Raw genomic sequence first — 22863 nt, forward strand, 5'->3', positions numbered from 1 at the left:
GAAAACAGGACAAAATACAATAAATATTTATTTAAAAGTGAAAATAAATGTCCAAAATTACAAATCTAAAAAGAAACCTAGGATATCCCCACTAGCATAAAAGAGTATGTTTAGATTATATAGCTTCTGACATCCCTCCTTTTCCAGACATATTGAACTTATAGACATGATAAACTTTTCAAAAGACAGTGACTTTGCACTGTAATTATCTATAAAGAAAATAGATAATCCAGTCCTACTTGTCTCATGGTGAGTCAAAACATTTTTTAATTATATTAATTTTTAAAATGTGGCTTTAAGCTTCACAACTCATTGTAATATTATGTAAATGTTTAGGATTCTTGTCAAATATGCAGAAATGTCTACCCAGAGACTTTCTAAGATTTAAGGGTATTTTAATTCTTCTTGTCTTAAATACTTGTTGAATTGACAATAGTGCTAACCAGTTTTTATATATTTCTTTATTATATATCACTGAATTTCAGTTGTATATTATTCTGATGTTACTATTTTATGTATATATCAGCGAGAAGAATTTTTCCCATAGATTTCTGAGTTACTTCTCTTTCTATAATTTATATCATCATATAGAAAATTGTCAATGGATTGCTTCAATCATTGAGCTATCATTTTCTGATAATAGTTTACAACTTTGGTATGCTCTAAAATTTGTTTTGAGTTATTTTCTACTCAGGGAAGAGTCAAAGCCATCATAAGCACTGTGATTTAAAGAGATAAAGTAGATTCGTGTGGCAGAATGGTAGTGAAAAAAAAAAGGAAAGAGACATCAGAACCTGATCTAAGAAATGGAGCAGGTTACTGGCCACTAGGACAGTGGCCCTTAATTTTTTTTGGGGGGGGAGGAGGAAGCATGCAATCTCTTCCTTTGAAAGTCATGAACCCTCACTTCAAATAAAATTACATTAGCATAAAAAAATTCAAATAGAATACACACAAAAATTGGCTGCCATTTCATACACCCTTGAAATCTATCCACGAACCTCAATTTCAGAATCATTTTTTTATTTACTTCAGTGTGACCTTCCAAGATGAGGAAACATTTCTTAAGCACATTCAGGCATTCCTCAGCGCCTGTGAGTCGGATCAGCTCCACGGTTCTTCCTTAAAGTTCCGCAGCTCTGGCGATCATGGTGGACAGGAGGAATGCTACCTTGAAAAGGAAAAAAAAAAAATCTCTTTTATTCTTTTGACCTTCCTGTAGCTTTCACTGAAAATAGACATGTTCCAAGTGTCTTTTTCCTCTCTCAGCTGCTCCCTCCTGTCGCCCCTAATGACTGTGACCTCAGTGACCTTCCAGAATATCCATATGGCCCTTTTTCTCCTCAACCCAGTAACACCGTACCTGCTACACGAGGGTTTGGATCTCAAAATATTTTTCCTGAGGCTGGCCTCTCGCTGCCTGGCATTGTCTGCCTGCCATGAGACCAGGCTGGCTCGTAAAACATCTCTTTATGTACTTTATTACTTAAACTCTTTTATTTGCCTGCAGGAGCCCTTTAACAAAATCACATTGAATTGACTTTCTCACACCAAATCAAATCTCCCTGGTCCCAGTTCAGTTGTCTTTGTCAATATGTATTTTATAAATGGAGTGAATTAACAGATGCTGTTGGAACAGAAGCGCTGGGCTGGCGTTTATGTTTTAGTGCTCTCTCTGGACAGGTGCGTTGTGAAGGCGCGTTAGACAGGTACCTCGAGATGAAAGTCATGCTCCTCGTTTCAGGGGATACGTATGCTTAGCCCTTTTCTTCGAATATATTTTAAACCTCTCAATGACTCTTCCACTGTTTGTGTTTGCTTATATGATTTATCAATATGCCATTATGCCATGAATCTAAGGTTGGACTTGATTAGATACCTTAGTCTGAAAAGATAAAAATTAAAGCCTCTCTAGCAAAGAGGAGAGGATTTGCTTCAGTCATGAGAACCTGATTGTGACCTTTGGAACACTCTGCCTATGTCTGTCATAAATGATACCCACGCAGCTTTTGGTAAGACACTCAGCTTGGAAATTCTTTGCAAATAGAATACGGAGTTGAAATGTCATAGAATCACACTTCAGTAGAGTGAATGACACCCACTGTTTGTGACATGAGGTGGGATTTGGGGAGATCACAATGAGAGAAACCCAGCACTGATATCCATGGTGTAAGGAATCACATTGAAAGAATATTTTCCAGGAAAATTTCTATATGGCATCAAGAATCTTCAAAATGTGCAATGTATAAATGTTGTAAAATACATTGCCAAGATTTGGGGAGCATTTTTACTTTACCCTTTTTCCTCAACTTTTTGGTGGCAGTCATAGAGCCACCTGCTGGTGAAGACAGGTACACATTGCTTCTCGCTCACGCCCTGCAGATTTTATAAATTGGTCCTAAGAATGACTAATCCCAAACCTTTGTTTTCATTCTTCTAGCCCTAAAATATAATCCTTTCCCTTCAAATGTGGCTCCCATGATCTACTTCAAAATGTCACAGTGATTTGTCACATTCCTGATTCTGATTTTCACCCTTGCAAAATTAGATTCTTGGTCCTTTAAAGAAAAAATAGAACACTTATTTTGCACATTGAATAATTAAGAAATAATTCAGGCCTATGTGTTTATAGCTGTTTCCTTTTTCAGTCCTGGACATTGTTAGATTGGGTAACACATTTGAAGTATTCTTAATAACTTGAGAAAAAAATTATTTCCTCCACTATTTTATCCTTTGTAGCCAATGCAAGGGAACTAACCCCCTGGCTATGTCCACTCTTTGCAAAGATAGTTCGTGTCATTTCATCTCAGAAGTAAACACCTCCCAGATCAGTGTGTTCAGTACCACTTTAATAACATCTGCATCTGATTCAAAGAAGCTCTTTACCTTTGTACAGATTTAATGAAGAGCTTCTGGAAGAACAGATCAATCCATGATCCACAACCTATTTTGTTTTTCTTTGAGCATATTTAAAATTGTGCATTTGCGTGTCAAAGTTCAGAAGTCAAGTGCTACATGTGATAAATTAGGTAGGGGTCAAAAGTTACTGCAGTGCAGTTTTAGAAGATTGTCTGTCTCTGAATTTGCAGCTCATTCATGCTGAAGTGATGCACTATGGGAATTACTACCAAACTCTGTGCCGCAACATCTGCTCTCCCTAAGTGAGTTAGTGCACGTCAGACATCTTTATGTCAGAATATTGCAGTGATGGATGCAGTCTTCAGAAAATGCTGCATAAAAATCTGGTGTGCCGTTCTGGCCATTAAGTGAAATTACTATTTAAATTAATGGCACTGTCACAGTTTATCTGTGCAAAGAATGAACGCTGATTAGGGTATTAAGTAATTAGCAATTTATCACACTGGAACAAGGTTGATAATAATTAAAGAAGTAATGGTTTACCAAAGAAACTAGAAAGGGAGTCACTTCTTGTTATGTGAGTGAAATCTTGGCTGAAAATTTTAATTCAGTGGAACAAAGATGAAGTTCTTTGTGAAAGAAAGCGTACCTTTTTGCTAGTGTAAAAACAGTTCATTACCGAAATTTTAGTCAAACTGTCAAAAGTCCCTTAGAGCAGTCCAATGGCTGATTAGAAGTTTTGAATTAGATCAATGTCTGCATTTTGATTTTATATGGAAAGCTTGGTGAAGCCATAAAGCCATTTGGGAGTGAAAGGGAAGAGTGTATCCTGCTCTCTAAAGGACCAGTTTTGATTGCTCCTTAAAAAAGAAACATGCATTAACTTAAGAAAACTGTTACAGAAAACAAATGGCAACAAAGAACCCGAGCTTGTATTTAAATAGCTTATCAGAAAAGCAAGAGAAAAATGCCTAACATCATAAAACCTGAAGCAATGGATTTTTTCTTTGTCATTTGTGATTGTGTATGATTTTTTACACATCATAATCAAAACTCATACTGCAGTGATAATCTGTGGTGTACCCCTGCTGGGTGTACTTATTTGAGAGAACTTTTCCTGCAAACATTGAAACACCTAAAATTTATTATTAATAAAGCACCAAAGAAAACAGCTTCCTTTTAAGCCTCTTACTTTGAACAATTACCTTGTTTAGGTATACATGGCATGTCAAAACTCAATTGTGATTAATGTATATCATGAATCATAAGTAAAAATTGTTAAATATTGGGAGCTTTTTATTTTTAAGTAGAAATATCAGTGACAGGGCTCTTTGAAGTCATGCGTGGATAAACATCTTTGTTAAAGCATGTGCCAACCAGTGTCTACTTTCAATGATTTAAAAAAAAAGCACTTAAAACTCAGTCTATTAATAGAGTGTCTTTCATAATGGAGGTGTTTGTACAGGACCAGATTAAACAATTCAGGACCCCAGGGCTCTCTGAAGTTGAGGTTCTTTATGTTATCAGTCAGGACTAATAATAAATAAACAAAATTCTAATTAAAATAAATCATTCATTGTATTGTGTTGCTTTATCACTGGATATAAATTCTCATATGATAGCACTGTGACATGGGGTACAGGCACCTTAATTTCTAGCCTAATCTGACTCTAGAGTATTGTTTATTGATTCAGGCTTTTATGTCTAAATTTCTGCTGTATCTCTTCTGTAGCACGATCTCAATGATTTGAACAGAGACAGTTAAGCTGGTTTTGATGGGAGAAAGGAGCCTGCTTGGCACCTTGTTCACATGGGTCATTGGGTCTTCCATCAACTCTGGAGATCAATGATCCTCCCTCCAAGGCTTTCTGCCACTGCCCCCAAACTCATGCCTATGTCTAGAAGAGAATGACCCAATGACTCACTCACCAGATCAGTGAGCATGTTCTATTGGTTTTGAAGACCTAATGTAGTTCATGAAGAAAGAATGGAACCTCAAGGAGCAACTGTTTGCATTCTAGAGAAAGCCAAGCAAAGATGGGCAAGACATCCTCCAGCACAGATTCACCAGTTCCAGGGTGCTGCTCCCCCACCACTCTGTCTGACCTCTTACCCAGGGGCTCGGGTGACCTTTCCTTCTTTGTGAATTTCTGGAGATTTCTTCTGAGTCCTTCCAGTGGTACTCTTCCTCCATCTGCAACCAAACATTTTCCTCACAAAAGGGCAGCAACCCTCGTGGCAAAGACCAAGTCTTATTTTAATGGCCACTTTAATTGGCCCACTGAGTGATTTTGGAGCATTTGCTCTTGTGAGTTCTATACCTAATTAGTGTTTGCTGCTCTTGGTAAGAAGGACCCCTCACTGCACATTTAAATCACCTTGGTAGACAAAGCCACCTTAGGTAGTGTACCATTTCAGCAACTGTCTGAGTCTGACATTTTTATACTGAACTTTATAGCAACCTCAGTTTTCTTCCCTTTTTTATTTCATATTCATATATAACATTTTATTGTTGCAGGGATGTTCTGTTGTGGGCAGGATTATGTGAATATGTCAGATACCATATGCTGCTCAGCTTCCAGTGGAGAGTCTAAAGCACATGTTAAAAAGAATGACCCAATGCCAGTAAAATGCTGTGAGACCGAGCTCATTCCAGAGAGCCAGAGATGCTGTAATGGAGTTGGATATAATCCTTTGAAATATGTTTGCTCTGACAAGATTTCAACTGGAATGATGATGAAGGTAATTGATAGAAAACCTCTCAGAAGCGCTGATTTGACAATGGAAAGAGAAATACATTGTTCATAACTATTTTTCTAAAATAGGAATATAAAAACTCCTGTGTGCATTATTCATTTTCACATTACATCCATATTAATACCGAATGAGTTTGCTATGATTGATGTTATTGCAATGAATTCTAAAGGAATTAATAATGATTAGCTGTTTTACCCAGCACCTCGGAACAGTGTAGGTTGAAGTCTGTGCAAAAAGAAGCAGCTGGTCTCCAGTGGTATAGACATGGTTCCATTTCATGTCTAGGGGTCCTATGAATGAAGATTAAGGGGACTTTGATAGAGACCTTACATCTAGGAGGTTCACTCAACTGTTGTGTTGACAGTGCAAGAAGAGCAGAGGCCTCTGTGAATCAAAGCACTCTGAATAGTCCTGTGGGTGTATCATTTGTCTTTATGTGCTGAGCTACTGTATGTCCAGTTTGTTAGCATCAAAACTGACCAGGAACTCCAGAAACCTACCATCTTAAGGACAGATTACAGACTCTCAAAAAACAAACACCGTACCATGCACCACAGTAATTTGTCATTAGGACTTGACTAAAAATGGGGGTTTGGCTTGTAGGTGATGGAAGGGCTTTTGCTGACTGAGGCAACTATATGATGGTTGTGTGAACATTCTAAAATTTGGGATATAAAATACCTCTGGAGCTTGTTAGGTCCCCAGCAAACACTCTGAAGAATTGATTTATTGAGATAATACATCAGATCATTGAAGAGAATAGGTTCTTCATGGAATAAACAATTATACAGAAGGTCCACCCTACCCACATAGTTATTTGTCTACTAAATTTTTGTCACTAGTCTGACTCATCACAGTTTTAATTAGACAATTGTATGAAAGAAATGTATCCAACGCTATGTTGCCAAAGTTTCCATTTTTTTCCAGATTATGTTAGTTTGAATCTTCCCAGTGTGCGGTAGTTGCCATCCGCTTTCTTTTAACTTTCTCTGTCCTTTATCATTTCACTGGGTCTTAAGAAGAGATGGATGAGTGGAAAATAGACTTTTGGTGATCAAAATGTAGTGGCACAAATGTTGAATTATAGTCCTCTACACCAATATCACCACAATAAAAATTTGCTAATAAAAATATGCTAATAAGCAAGAAAATAGGAGGAAATGAAGATAAATGCAGGTGTTCAATTCACCATCTTTAAATGAAAGTCCTAGAATTTTTTCTGAAGCATATTTATTTTTACCGACTTTGGTGAATAAATTATTTTATGTATGAGAGAGGTTGAATGTAGATCAATTTTAAATAGGATAATTATTTAAAATACATTATGCTATCTATATAGAGAGGAAAGGAAATGTAGAGTTCTGCATTTTAAAAATATTGCCTTATTTACATCTCCAATTTAGGGTGATTACATATTTCGTTTTCTGAGATTAGAACACACTTATGCTTGTCTAAAACAGCAATAAAAATTATCCAAAGATTCACCTGAGAAAAGTTTACAAATATAAATGATAATAATTACACTGAAAGTTCATAAATTATTTTAATTTTCTAAAGCTTGGATAAGAAATTCTTCTTAGAGTTTCCACCTTCTCAACAGCACAAGAAGTACAAATTCTCAAATGTTTCACATTCTTTATTTTCTCTAAAACTTGGTTAGCAAAGTGTCAAGGTAATAATATAAAATAACAACCTCTGTTGTTAGGCCATTCTAGGTTTTTTCTCATTTGATTCACACAACAAATCTGCCTGATAAATTTAATTTCCATCCTCTCAGAGCAAGCTGAGTCTTTGAGAGTTTAAGTGACTTGCTCAAGGTCACAGAACTAGTAAGTAGAAAAAGTGGATTTTGAATCCAAGTCTGTGTCACTTGAAAGTAACTGCTCTCTTTAGTATATTAACTGCCTTCATTTCTTTTTATGAATTTTGAGATTTCCTTTTCTGAATGTGGCAGATGAAAATTTCATTTGAAGGTTGTAAAAACCTACCCCACCTATGTCTAAATAAAAATTTATAACCCCCTCCTCCCTCTCCTAATTGACTTAGGAGACCAGAGTGCGTGGGACTGTCTGCTCAGCCTCTACGCCAGGCACAGAACACTGCAGCAGGTGCGGCTTCCACGTTACCAGCCACTTCTGTGCTATGAGAAGGGAGCCTGGAAATTCCACAGGGAAGGCGTCAATCGAAGAAATGTGCTCATCTGCCGAAGAGACTCTTTGTGCTGGAAGTGCAGACACGTTCTCCTTTGCAGGTAACAAAGTGAGCCACATGCCCATGGCTCCATTGTAATAGTGAAAAGCTGCAGAAAATGCAGATTGATTTCATTCTGACAGCATCGCTTTCTTCACCTACCCTCCATTAATTCCATCATAGCTGTGGGCCAGCTAGTGAAAGAGTCAATTTTTTCAAAGTTAGTCATTTAAGTTTTGTGAGTCTACCTTTAAATAAAGGTATGCTATTTTTAAATTGATCCGAGAAAACAGAGCAGAGAAATGAATAAGCTGTGTGTCCTTTATGGTATATCATCATTGGATTTTCAATGAACCCCACTCTTTCCCTCAAAAGTTTGAATGCGGGGGCGGAGCAACATGGCGGCGAGGAGACGCTGCGAGTAAGATCTCCCATTAAAAAAAGTGAATAGGGAGGAAAAGCGGCAGGTCCCAGTGAGAACTGGGACACGGAAGATAAACGGGTGACGCCAGCGAACTGCCCGAAGAAGAAACTGGCCATAAAAGAGGACTAGAAGGGAGGGAAGCGCAGAACCCTGCTCCCCTCCCCCGCCCACAGAGGCGGCACTCTCCGACCCCGCAGAGAGGAGGAAACAACAAACCAAAACGGCCCACAAGAACAAATGAGGCAGCAAGCGGGACTGGGAGCGGAAAGGAACTATTGCAGCCACCACACCCCGTGAACGGGAGCTGAGGCGAACCCTGCAGGATCCGCCGCGGCGGTGAGCGAACGGCTCCTGGCGCCATTAGAGAAGAACAAAGACCCCGGGAGACGTGCACACAGCCCGGGCTGCTGGTAAGCTGGCGCGGAAACGCGGAGTGCTCGGCGCGCTTGAAAAGCAAGTGCAGACCTGGATCACGGCTGCCCAGGTCCCCGCGCCTGTGACCTAGGCTTGCGGGGAGACTACCTAGGCTTGCGGGGAGACGCGCGGAGGTCCTCACTGAGGTGAAGGTCCCTCCCTGAGTAAGCAGGATCCAGGCGCCCAGGCATGGGAGCGGTGCAAAAGGCGCCATTCCCGCGCCACTGAACTGGGCTACAGCCCACGTCCTGGAACTGAGGGCTTTGAACTGAGACCCGGGGCACGAAAATTCGGGGCGTGGTTTCTCCACGACGGTGGGGCACAAGGCAGACACAGCACCCCAAAGCTGTTGAGGTGTACCCTACCATTCCCGCTCTGTTCTCTGTCCCACGGGGTGGGGGGAGGCGAAAACCAGCCCCCCAAGGACAATAGGAGAGATCTCTGGCGCCACCTAGCGACCAGGAAAAAAAAAAGTCACTAACACCCTATAAAACAGGACATTTCTTAAGACTGCTTGAAAAGGGCAGAAGGTTTCTGGAGGACCCAGTGGCCAGCCGGGAAGTTATTCCACGCCAGGCCCCTTCCGACCAGCAGTCTGAGCCCACAGAGGGAGCAGGCACCCACGTCCGGGGCAGACCGGGTGCGCAGAAGAGTGTGCCTGAAACCGGAGGCGCAGGGACTGCATCCCGCTTCGCCATTTGAGAACAGGGACATTTCTTCAGTAAAAACTGCCTAAAACCAGCAGAAAGCTCCCCCAGAAGACAGAGATGGCTCCTGGAAGAACCAGAGGGAGCGGAGAAGTTCACCCAAGATGTCAGTCAGTCCGAGCAACACAGTGTCCCAACGCATACGACAAATTAGAAAACAGACAGTAGGGAGTAGAAGAACCACACGCAACCTAAAAACTCCTCAGGAAAGAAGCACACCACAAAAAGAAAACCACTCCCCAGATTGCAACGACAGCAACTTGGAAGAACTTCTGAGCCTTCCAGAAAGAGAATTTAAAATTGCCATGATTAAAAAAGTGATAGATCAGAAGAAGGAAATTGAGTCCCTAAAGAGGGAAGTAAGAGAAATGCAGGAGATCAAAGAATTAATGGAGGAACTAAAGAACTCTGGGAAAAGCAATGAAAGCAGAATAGATGAAATGGAAGAACGAATAAGTAATCTTGAAGACACAGAAATAAAAAGAACCAAAACAGAAAAGGAAAGAGAAGTACGAAGGAAAAAGAATGAAGAAAGACTTCGGGAACTATCTGACTCCATGAGGAAAGGAAATATAAGAGTTATAGGAATTCCAGAAGGAGAGGAGAGAGATGTAGGAACAGAGAAAATATTCATGGATATAATTGAAGAGAACTTCCCAAATGAGAAGAAGGAGCTGAAAATTGATATACAAGAAGCAAGAAGAACACCAAACTTCCACGACGAAAGGAAAAACACAGCAAGACACATAATAGTAAAGCTCCCAAGAATCCAGGACAAGGAAAAAATAATGAAGCTGACAAGAGGGAAGAAACAGATAACATTCAAAGGAAAACCAATCAGGCTGACATCAGACTTCTCTGAAGAAACACTACGGGCAAGGAGAGAGTGGAGGGACATAGTCAACAGACTCCAAGAAAACAGATGCCAACCAAGAATACTCTATCCCGCAAAGCTCTCTTTCCTCCATGAAGAAAGAATATGGACCTTCCCAGACAAAGAGAAACTCCGGAATTTCATTGCGACTAAACCCCCACTCCAAAAAATACTACAAGGAATCCTAAAGCCAGAACCTCAGAGGGACGAATAACAACGAAAGAAGACCAAAAAAAAAAAAAAAGTTATTAAAAGAATAAATAAATAAAATCAAAGGAAAGACAAACATAATGGCAAATACAGATGCTAACATATCAATATTAACTCTAAATGTAAATGGACTAAACTCTTCAATAAAAAGACACAGAGTTGCAGCCTGGATTAAGAAACAAAACCCAACCTTTTGCTGTCTCCAGGAAACACATTTAGCTACAAAAGATAAAAATAGGCTCAAAGTCAAAGGATGGAAAACAATCCTACAAGCAAATGGGCCAAAAAAGAAAGCAGGAACAGCTATACTTATATCAGATAAAACAGACTTCAAACTCAAAAAAATAAAAAGAGACCCCAATGGTCACTACATTATGATTAAGGGGACAATACTTCAAGAAGAAATAACACTCATTAACATATACTCACCAAACGAAAGAGCACCAAAATATATCAGACAACTGTTGTCCTCTCTGAAAACAGACATCAGAGAAAACACATATGTAGTGGGAGACTTCAACACACCACTATCAACAATGGATAGATCAACAAGACAAAAAATAAGTAAAGAAACTAAAGCTCTAAATAAGGACCTAGAGCATTTGGGCTTAACAGACATCTATAGAACACTAAACCCCAAAAAAACGGAGTACACATTTTTCTCAAGCGCACACGGATCATTCTCCAGGATCGATCACATACTGGGGCACAAGACAAACATCAACAGATACACCAAGATTGAAATCATACCAACCATCTTTTCTGACCACGAAGGCATCAAACTAGAAATAAATCATAAAAAGAAGGCAAGGAACTATCCTACCTCATGGAGATTAAAAGCCACACTACTGGAAGACCACTGGACTAACGAGGAGATCAAAGAAGAAATTAAAAAATTCTTTGAATTGAATGACAAGGAGGACACCAATATCCTAAATGTATGGGATGCAGCAAAAGCAGTAATAAGAGGAAAATATATAGCAATAGAAGCTCACATCAAAAAACAAGAAAGAACTCAAAGAAACAACCTAATCTCGAAGCTCAAAGATCTAGAAAAAGAACAACAAAAAACCCCAGAACCAGTAGAAGAAAAGAAATAATAAAAACCAAAGCAGAAATAAATGAAATTGAAACTAAAAAAACAATCCAAAAGATCAATGAAACCAAGAGCTGGTTCTTTGAAAAAATAAATAAAATAGACAAACCCCTAGCCAGGCTCACAAAGGAAAAAAGGGAGAAAGCACAAATACACAGAATCATAAATGAAAGAGGAGAAATCACAACGGACACAGCAGAAATCAAAAGAATAATCAGTAACTACTATGAACAGTTATATGGAAACAAGTTCAACAATCTAGAGGAGATGGACAAATTCCTACAACTCTACAATCACCCAAAGCTAGATAAAGAAGAAATAGAACACCTAAACAGACCAATTACAAGCAGCGAAATTGAAATGGTATTAAAAACCTCCCCAAAAACAAAAGCCCAGGACCTGATGGATTTACAAATGAATTCTACCAAACATTCAGAGACGAATTAGTGCCTATCCTTCACAAACTCTTCCAAAAAATTGAGAAGGAAGGGACAATACCAAACACGTTCTATGAAGCCAATATTACACTAATACCAAAACCGAATAAGGACAACACAAAAAAGGAAAACTATAGGCCAATCTCCCTAATGAACACTGATGCAAAAATCCTCAATAAAATTTTAGCTATCAGAATCCAACAATGTATCCATAAGATAATTCACCACGACCAAGTTGGATTCATTCCAGGGGCACAAGGATGGTTTAACATCCGAAAATCAATCAACGTTATCCAACACATCAACAAAAAGAAATATAAAAACCATATGATAATATCAATAGATGCTGAGAAAGCTTTCGACAAAGTGCAACACCCATTCATGATAAAAGCCCTTGAAATTCTTGGGATACAAGGAACATACCTCAACATCATAAAGGCCATCTATGACAAGCCAACAGCCAGTATCATTCTCAATGGTGAAAAGCTGAAAGCAATTCCATTAAGATCTGGAACAAGACAAGGATGTCCACTCTCACCACTGCTTTTCAATATAATACTGGAAGTCCTAGCCAGAGCAATAAGACAAGAGAAAGACATCCAAGGAATCCAAATAGGAAAGAAGAAGTCAAACTATCACTATTTGCAGATGATATGATAATATACATAGAGAACCCCAAAATCTCCACAGAAAAACTAATTCAACTCATCAATCAATTCAGTAAAGTGGCAGGATACAAAATCAACACGCAAAAGTCAGTGCCTTCCTATACACAAACAATAAATCTGAAGAAGAAGAAATCAAAAAAACCACCCCTTTTATTATCAAAACAAAAAAAATCAAATATTTGGGAATAAATCTAACAAAAGAGGTAAAGGACCTATACAAAGAAAACTATAAAACACTGTTAAAAGAAATAGAAGAAGACACAAAGAAATGGAAAGACATCCCCTGCTCATGGATTGGAAGAATAAACATTATTAAAATGGCCATCCTACCAAAAGCAATATACAGATTCAATGCTATTCCAATCAAAATCTCAATGGCATTCTTCAAAGAAATAGAACAATTATTGATGAAATTCATATGGAATCACCAAAAACCCCGAATAGCCAAAGCTCTACTGAAAAAAAAGAAGGAAATGGAGGCATCACACTCCCAGACTTCAAACTATACTACAAAGCCATAATCATCAAAACTGCATGGTATTGGAACAAGAACAGACATACAGACCAATGGAATCGAATAGAAAATCCAGAAATAAACCCACAGATTTATGGTCAACTAATCTTTGACAAAGGAGCAAAGACTATGCATTGGAGCAAAGAAAGTTTGTTCAATAAATGGTGCTGGGAAAACTGGGTCGCTACATGCAAAAGAATGAAGCTTGACCACTACCTCACACCATACACAAAAATCAACTCAAAATGGATTAAAGAACTAGACATAAGACCTGAAACCATAAAATACATAGAAGGAAATATAGGCGAAACACTACGGGATTTGCACATCAAAGACATCTTTACAGACACATCACCCAAAGCAGTGATAGTGAAGAGAAAGATAAACAGCTGGACTACATCAAATTAAAGAGCTTCTGCACAGCAAAAGAGACAATAACAAAAACAAAGAGAAACCCCACCAACTGGGAGAACATTTTTGCACCCAACACTAATGATAAAGGACTGATCACAAAAATCTGCAAAGAGCTGATGAGACTCAGCAACAACAAAGAAAATAATCCAGTCAAAAAATGGGCAGAAGAGCTAAAAAGAAACTTCTCTGAAGAGGAAATGCAAATGGCCAACAGACATATGAAAAAATGTTCAACATCACTTGTAATCAGGGAAATGCAAATCAAAACTACCATGAGATACCATCTCACACCAGTGAGAATGGCACATATTAAAAAACTAGCAACAACAAATGTTGCGAGGATGTGGAGAAAAAGGAACTCTTGTGCACTGTTGGTGGGAGTGCAAACTGGTCCAACCACTATGGAGAGCTGTGTGGAGATTTCTGGACCTACTAAACATAGAGCTTCCATATGATCCAGCAATTCCACTCCTAGGTATTTACCCAAAGGACACAGAAACATCAATTCCAAAGAGCACCTGCACTCCTATGTTTATAGCAGCACTGTTTACAATAGCTAAGCTTTGGAAACAACCCAAATGCCCAAAAATAGATGACTGGATCAAGAAGATGTGGTACATATATACCATGGAATATTACTCAGCATTCAAAAAAGATAAACACATGCAATTTGCAGCAACATGGATGGCACTGGAAGGGATCATGCTCAGCGAAATAAGCCAAAAAGAAAAAGAAAAATACCGGATGGTCTCACTCATAGCAGGGATCTAGAAAACTTAAATAAGGGACCAGGAAAATGAATATAAGAAAGTGAAAATCAAAATCAACAAAAAAACCAGAGACACTTTTTGGGGGGTGGGGGGGGCGGGAGGGAAGGATTGGGGTCAGAATGGGGCGTTTGCAATTGTATGGGGGAATATAAAAATAAAAATTTAATATTTAAAAAAAAAAAAAAAAAAAAAAAAAAAAAAAAAGTTTGAATGCAGGCTCTTAATAAATGCATTGAATGAGTGTTGCCATATTGCATACAGAAAAAAATGAAAAATCCTGTCTGTGGCCATACCTAGCTGCAACAAAGACTGGGAAATGTACTGTTTAACCAGGAAATCCCTGAGCAGGACACAAGGGAGATCTGGGGACACACTGATACTGTCTTACCTGAGAAAACAGAGATTGAATATAAGCTTTTGGATTTCTATAATAATTTATATTTTGACAGGATAGTACTCCCCCCTCAGGTAGAGCCCTCCCAGCAGCAAGGCACCCAGAACCTTCCACCAGCATTGATTGTGCTCTCTCTTCTCCTCCTCATCTGAAAGCCACAGATCCATGGTCCATTTTCAAGGCAGGTTTTGAAGTTTGTCTTTGTTTTATCCTTTGTTTTTTTCTTACGCCACCTAAAAGTGACACCATCTACTTAAATGTTTAAGATTTGATATTCATTTTCAATATAATGATTTAAAAAACTTTTTTTTAACCCTTACTGCTTGATTTCTCTTTCCAGATGTGAACCTGGAGCCCTACACAACATATGAGTATAGCGTCTCTGTGTGGAATAGCCATGGACAAGGGCTTAGCAAAGCCATAAGGGCCAGCACAAAAGAAGAAATGCCTCAGGGAGTGAGCCCCCCCTGGAAGACCAAAGTGAATAATTGTGAAGATGCAATAGTGATAAATTGGAGGAAACCTATACGATCAAAGGGTATTAAGCTACTTTTAAAATAGAAATAACATAACCCATAAATCCATAAGAAAATTGAAATGAGTCACAACCAGCATTTAATTGGCATGCATCATCTAACCACTAAAAATTATTTTCTGACAAAGGGAACTTTAGCTATATGCCAAATGATCATTTTGTGAAATAGCTCTCATACGCTTTTAGCAAAAAAAAAAAAAAAAAAATCCAGCATATGTCTGAGTTCCCTTCATATAAGCAAAGCTAGTTAAGGGAAGACAAAATACTTTTAATATTGGAAGTAAGTTTGTTTGGGAATGAAGGGAAATAAACATAAATGACTCTTTGATTATCTATGTCAAGAATGCAAGAATGCATCTTCTCCATAGAGTGACTGTAATTAAGATTTCCTTGAACACAGCAATATAATAGCAAATTAAAATCAAATTATGGCATTTTACCCCATTTCCTTAGAATGCTTAGAGTTAAAAGTTGTTCGCAAATAATTCAGAGGATTGTGACACACAAATATGGACATTTATTTGCCTCTTTCAGGTCCTGTTATTTACTATATTCTTCTCCGAAATGGAATCAAATGTTACCGCGGGACATCACTGAGCTTCTCTGATACAAAGAGAATTCAGTCTTCTCAGGAATATTCATACCAGCTGAAAACTTGCATAGTTGTTGGCTGTGCCACCAACAGCAAGGTAAGGGAGATTTGCCCAAACTCTGGACAGACGTTCCTGCATGAAAACCATATGAATATCTGGGCTGTGAGTGATTTGTCCAATGACAGAAAGGTACTCATGTGTCATCTCTACTGAGAACAGATATGCCTGAAAAGAGATGTCATGGGAAGGGAGATTCCTCCAAATATCAAATCTTCTTAATAAGTAAAAAGAAAACTTGAATCAATATTATCCTTCCCTTTACAATTCTCCCCTATCAATTGTTATTAGATAATCTTCTACAAATCCATAATAATCCCCAAGTTCTTCCTTGCTTTAAGAGAGTTTCTACTTATCTATCATTTCAACAAACGTTGCCTGATCTTGGGAAACAGAAAAGGACAAAAGAACCTGACATGGAAAGTAAAGTGGTATCACATCTTCTACAACTGTTTGGCGGAAGTGGTGAAACTTCAACACAGGCAACAGGAGTCAGAGTGGAAAATAAAGATTGGAAAGATGCAACAGATATGCATGGAAGCTGCAGGACTCAGTGCTCAGCTGCATATAACAAATGAAAGTGTCATGGGTATTTTCAAGATGCCTGACCTGAGCATTTTATAGATCATGGTGCCATTCTGTAAGAGAAAAGTAAAAAATAAGCAAAAAAAAGAAAAGTAAAAAATAAGGAAAAAAAGATACTATATAAATATACTTTTTTTTAAGGAGGAGATAGATAGCACACAGAGAGGTAGAAGAAAGTGCTTTTTGACTCTTGAACTGAAAATGTCCAGCAGAAGCTGCATAAGAAGTGACTGGAATTTGGTAGAAATTTCTAGGAGGGAGTATAAGCAAGGAGTTTGAATATGGTCATCAAAGGAGAATAGAGAGAGTAAAATAAGGGACCATCAGTGATGAGCGCTGGGGAGCAGTACTAGATGGAAAAAGGCAAGCCCAGGAGAATGATTAGGAGGACAATGGAATAATTTTAGAGGGAAATGGAGGAGTCCTTTCACAGAAGCCAACCCAGTCGTGAGGAAACCCAGGAGAAACACCCACAACTGACAGCTCTGGTTCTTGGGATCTTGCTGAAGCTCAGGAGAGCAGCCCCATCACTGTGGAAGAATCTTGGGCCAGGTGATGGGGCACAGGGCATGAGCAACACCCCGAGAAGCATCCCCTAAGCTGTCACCGTTGAGACAGATGGCCCCTGACCAGCTCATCAGAACTGATGGGTGACTGGTGCTGGAACAGCCTTGTGCTTTCTGCTCAGACACAGCTCAAACTCACCAGATACCCATGTTTGGTGAAAAGCAGAAATGTGAGTCAATTCTGTCAAAAAAAAAATAAAATCAGAAGCCCATTCCTTTCCAAAATTCTGTTCTTGTGTTTTCCCTTCTCACATGGTTCATTTTCTGGAATGTTGATGCCAACACTGTAAAGTCAGCTGGAGTGTCTCAGGAAAAGTGCAGGAGACTCTGCCCCTTTATACTGTTGAATGTGCATTATATGCAAGCCAGTTCAGACGTGGGTTTTGCTCCATATTTACTGGTGCTTAAAATGTACCAAATCAGGCTGTTAAAATGCAAAGACACTGATGGGGCCATATGGAAGAGAGTTATCAAGAGTTCTCTAGTAAGACAGTCTGCCAGCCAGATTTTACTTGTTTAAACCGAGGGCTGCTCTCTGCCGTCAAAATCGTTGTTGAACCTATTGTGATGAATGGTAGGCTGAGACTTATGTAATGTATTCAAGGTCAGATTTCATTGTTCGAATAGCATGGGAGGGAAAGAAAAAAGCCCCTGAGCTCTGCTAATGATACGCCAAGCCAGACAACAACATTTTAAAACAAAAGTGACAATCTTGTGGCTCAGAATACCTAGTGTACGATTACATCAAATCACTGTTTTCATTCCTGTGTTTGCAGGTAGTGGCAGCTACCAGCCCAGGGGTTCCACAGAGCATCCTGCCCCCAAGGGTCACAGCCCCCAAGGCGGAGCCCCTGCCTCTGAGCTGGAGCATCCCTGAGAAGCCCAGCGGCGGCGTTACTGAGCACCTGCTCAGGCAGGCAGGGAAAGGGCTCCTCCACACCAACACCACACAGGGGAGGCAGCACACGGTCACAGGTGAGGAAAAAAGGAGGAAAACCTCCCGGAAGAGTCTGTTGTTGTTGGGGGGATGGCAAAGCCTCCCGGGGGTGTGCGTTTGATACATGAGGTCACATCGAAAGGACGTGTTCTCTTGACATATGGTCAGGTTCCACTTATCCATGCTAATAGAAGAGCCCACACTGGCAGCAATAAGCCACAACAGCAGATAACTTCAGAAATAATTTATATTTGGCTTTGATATGCATTATGTGTAGGGTTTTTGCATCAGTATTAACTTTTTTTTTTTTCAGACAAACAGTAAGATGCATTTTCATTCCCCAAGGATACACTCATAGATAATAGGAGTAGACTAGCCAAGAATATACTGGAAGGCAGGGGAAAATCAGCCAGAAGCTAACATTTATCTATCAAGTGGGTAATTAATACGCAGAATAGTTGATAGTTGACTGGCTATGGTAATTGGTGGTGTTATTATTATTAACAGTAATTAATTGTGCATTTTTATTATTATAAGGTTGTTTATTATAATCAATTTTAATAATACAGAGATAAACCAGTATAATAGTATGTTAGGTAAACATTAGCAGTGATTAAATAATAATTAATCTGTTTGAGCTTAAATGTCACTTCTGAAAAGAAGAAAAGCATTTCCTGACTTAGCAGTAGAGAGACTTCTCTAACACACTGCCTTTTCACCTTCTTTTATTTCCATCTTAGACCTCTCATATTCTGATATTTTCAGTATTTGTTGTTTGTCTTGCCAAGTCTACCCTGCTGGAATGGAAGCAGCAGGATTACAGACCTTCTCTGCCTCATTCAATTCTCTATCACTAGCACCTAGATAGGCCTTGACACATCAGGAGGTACTAAATAAATGTTTGGAAAATGAATAGAGTAGGTATGTGCCAAACAAGTCCAAAGTATGAGGCTTATAGTGTGTCATTTCAGTCTTATCACATACCTATGAGGTAGAGAGAATTATTACTCCCACCTATGAGGTAGAGAGAATTATTACTCCCATTTTACAGAAAAGAATACTTGGAGAAATTTAATAACTAGTTACTAATTTGGGCCCAGGAATCATCTCAAACCATTATGTATTTTGAGATTTGAGACCACAGGCAAGGGTTTAGAAACTTCTGCTTGTTCCTATTGCCAGCAACCTATCTCCAAGGCCTCTTGAGCTGATGCCCTGGTCCCCTTGGGCCCAAGTCCAGAGGCGCATTAATACCAGAAAGACTTGCTAGAGTGTGCCTGATATTTCTTTAGAGGAGGCTCAAGCTGTGCAGCACAGTGGAAAAATAAATTCATCTTGATATTCTCTTAAACTTCATAATTCCCTGGCACACAAACAAACATTCACTGACAGTCCACTGCTTTCCAAAAGTGCCATAAGCCTGCAGATGGTGCTTAAGAAATATTTACAGACCAGCACATGCATTCCTTATCTGGAGGTCTGGAACTAAACAGAGAATAAAGGGGATGAGGAAAGTCCTCATCAATTCAGATGATCAAATTTGTTCCTTACAGCTTTTAAACCTAAAGTGAAAATCATCACAAGTGATTGAAGTAACATAGTTTTACATAATAAAACTTCACGTTTATATAGTGCTTTACAATTTTAAAGATCCAATTGTGTTTTGACTCAATTGATTATGAGACACAGCCCTGTAAGACAAGTAAGGGTGTCTTTAATGCCCATATTTGACAAATTTAAAGGAAAACTGACATATGCAGAGTGTCCCCTTATGACTCACCCAGCCGTAAGGAAGTCAGAGCACTTTTCATTACGACAAAATGTGTGTTCCTACTGGCTATGCGTTGGACAGCTTTCCAAGTATCCTAAAATAAAATTGCTCCTCTTAAGAATCTCCCAGGAAAAGGAAATGTCAGGGTACAGGAGAAAATCCCCTCCTTTTGGGGTCCTTTTATGGCTTCCAAGTCATCAAAACATCATCAGACAGGTTACCAAATGAAAAATCTATTTAGTAACAGATCTATGGAGAATTTACCTGGTTGTAAATTCTAAAGAACAATGGAGCAGACTGGGCATAGTTATCCTGTGTTTTAGAGACCTGGGGCATCATGGGGCCAGAGGGAGAGTCCATTACATGATAAACAAGGAGAGGATGATCTCAGATGAGCTTCTCAGATAAAAAGGTCATGTTCCTTATAAATCTACACCTGGATGAGACTCTTCCCCAATACTACATTCTTCTAGATCATAAAAGGGGGAGCAATGATTACTACTTTGATTAGGAAAAGGATCCAAGGACAACAAACTCCTAGGAACTTCACTACCCTTAAAATAATCCTTATGCTTTAAGGAATGGTGACAGTGATAGACTTGCGGTCTCAATTTACCTTTGGTTCACACCAAGGTGATACTTTCTGGAAGAGGCCTCCTCTGAGCATATTGAGAAAAATCTAGCTGACTCTTGGGGAGACCAGGCCCACAGCAATACTGACAACCTAAGGAAAAGTTGCAAATACAGGGTGATTGGTGCTACAACTGAACTCTGTGCAGGACACGGCAGGCAGATGTCACGAAAGTTGTGTGGAGTAGACAGTGGAATATCATTAGACTTCTGGAGTTCAAGCAAAGGCACATTAAGATTTTGTACCAGGAAAGGTTGCACAATAAACTGGTACACAGGAATGAGGAATTGTTTTCTTTTCACAATATTTATCTGTTTAACCAGCCTTGGCTTTGAACTCTTGCTGCTTGGCATTTTTCAGAAACCAGCACTGAAATGCCAGCAGACTATATTCAATTGTGGTTTCTAAGCCAACAGAACTGATAGCTTCCTTAGTGTAATCATAATACAATTGCCAAGATTTTTCTTTACATCCCTTCACTCTACCTCTTCTTCCTTTCGTTGTCATTCTTAATGGATATTTTTTTCATGTTGGAGAAGATTTCATTCATATAACTTGATGCCAGCAATCCTCATGTATAAAAATCAATTTTTATCAAGTTTTCCATGTAATTTTACTTTTTAACAAGTTCATAAAATGGAACTACATCTTCAGAATTCATTTGGTCTCTCTGTCAGTACAGTTTTACGTAGACCTAGAGAATGTTTCACTTGGACTTCTATCCTTGAAGAGAGGTTTCTTGTTAAAGGGGGAAATAAGGCCTCCTTCAGAAAAACCTCACAGGTACAGAGTCTCTGAGTGTGATTTCCAGGCTCTGCCATCATCAGCAACCTGTTCACGAGTTTCGTCTGCCAGGGGAAAGTCACTTCCATGCTTAGATAACTGGCCACATTCAGTACTCAATGATGGGAATAACTATTCTATTGAGCTCATGGAATGAACAAAAACAATCAAATTTACTTCACATTCCATCTCAAATGTTGGGTTGAAAAGCTCCCTGAACCTCCTGAGGTAAAAAGTTTTGATTTTCTCTTCATTTCCCAATCCCTGGCATTCCCCGAGTACCCAGGGAGTGCTAATGAAACCGGAGTACCAGTCATCCCTGAGCCTAGAAATGTAGGTCCTCGGCAATGACAGAAGGGAAGCCAGCACCTTGCCTCAGCCCCATTGTCTCTGTGCTTATTTTTAATTACCTCAAAGCTTTAGAAACATGATCCTGTAAATGCTTTGTGGGAATAGTGGCGAATGCACTCATGATGTGAAATCCATAAATTGCTTATAATCCTCTCAAGATGTTAAAAAAAGCATTAAGTAATTGAAGACAGGAAGTCCTCAGTTAATTATTTAGAGGTGTTATCAATGCTTTAAGTAAACTGAAGCATTCTCTGCTATCTCACTGAGCCGAATACCACGGGGACACAGGACGAGCTGCCATCATCTTCTCATATTCGCTAATGCAAACAGCGCATGGCAGCTTGTCAATAAAAGACCTCTTCCTGTCGCTTATTACTAAACATGGCCACCTACCCACACAGAACAATGGAGATGGCAGTGGTGGCATTGTTTCATTTTTGGTGACCACCACCTTCTACATCAGCCTCCTAACGTGGGCCCTGGGGTGGAGGATTAACTCCATCAGGAGGGCCACCAAGAGCAAAATGAATTGAGCAAGGCCTCTCTAGCAGTTCAGATAAGGGCTGAGTTGTCTTCACTCTCGAGGAGGTATTTTCAAAATAATTCATGAAAAATTGTTCATGGTTGCATTTTACAAGGGAAGGCCTGCCAGCGTTAAGTTAGCAAGGAGAGAAGAATCGGCCTCCTTTCCACTGTTCTTAGAAGCTCCTGAAAACCTTCTGTGCTAAAATAGCACAAGCCCTAGCAGTGCAGGCTGGAGCTGAAAATGTGCTGAAACAGATAGATGGTCTACGTGTCCCTTTTGATAAAAAAGAGAATGTAGTTTGACCACTAATATCACAAAATGTGATTTCTTTATAAAGGAATTGCTTTGTACAATTTTCTTTATAATTATTTAAAAAAATTACTTTTAAAGGAATTTTATGTTTTGATAACTCTGTGTCCCCAGAAGATCCTGCACTTGCTCTTCTGGCAATTATACTTTATGGCAATGTTCTTTTTCCTCATCTCTGTTCTTTATTAGTAAGTAAAGCTTTTTAAGGGCAGAGACAATGCTTCCTGTTTGCCGTTGTATCTCCTATTCTGCGATAGGGATTGCAGTTCTTAAGAATTATTGTGTTCAAAATTATTCATGAAATTAATAAACAGCAAATGAGTATCTGAATGATTATATCTATGTCAGTTGGATATAAAAACCACATTGTTAAATACACCTGAATCAGTCTCAGACAGGATGGGTTACATATATGGAAGGGCCTAGAACAAAATGAAAATATGGGGATCCTAGCTCAGAAATCATTCAGAATTTCAAGACAGTGAGGGCAG

At 39.1% G+C, this 22863-nt stretch overlaps 1 protein-coding gene across 1 annotated transcript in view; it reads left to right on the top strand.

Moving 5' to 3' along the window:
- USH2A (usherin) overlaps nt 1-22863 on the top strand; it is a 635462-nt gene that overhangs the window by 481922 nt on the left and 130677 nt on the right. The window contains 5 exon segments of the mRNA XM_037497740.2: nt 5378-5601; nt 7663-7867; nt 15069-15266; nt 15798-15952; nt 17841-18039. Of these exon segments, the coding sequence (XP_037353637.1) occupies nt 5378-5601; nt 7663-7867; nt 15069-15266; nt 15798-15952; nt 17841-18039 (981 nt within the window).

Source organism: Talpa occidentalis, unplaced genomic scaffold (assembly GCF_014898055.3).
Source record: "Talpa occidentalis isolate TD23 unplaced genomic scaffold, MPIMG_talOcc4v2.1 talOcc4.8, whole genome shotgun sequence".
Lineage (NCBI taxonomy): Eukaryota > Metazoa > Chordata > Mammalia > Eulipotyphla > Talpidae > Talpa > Talpa occidentalis.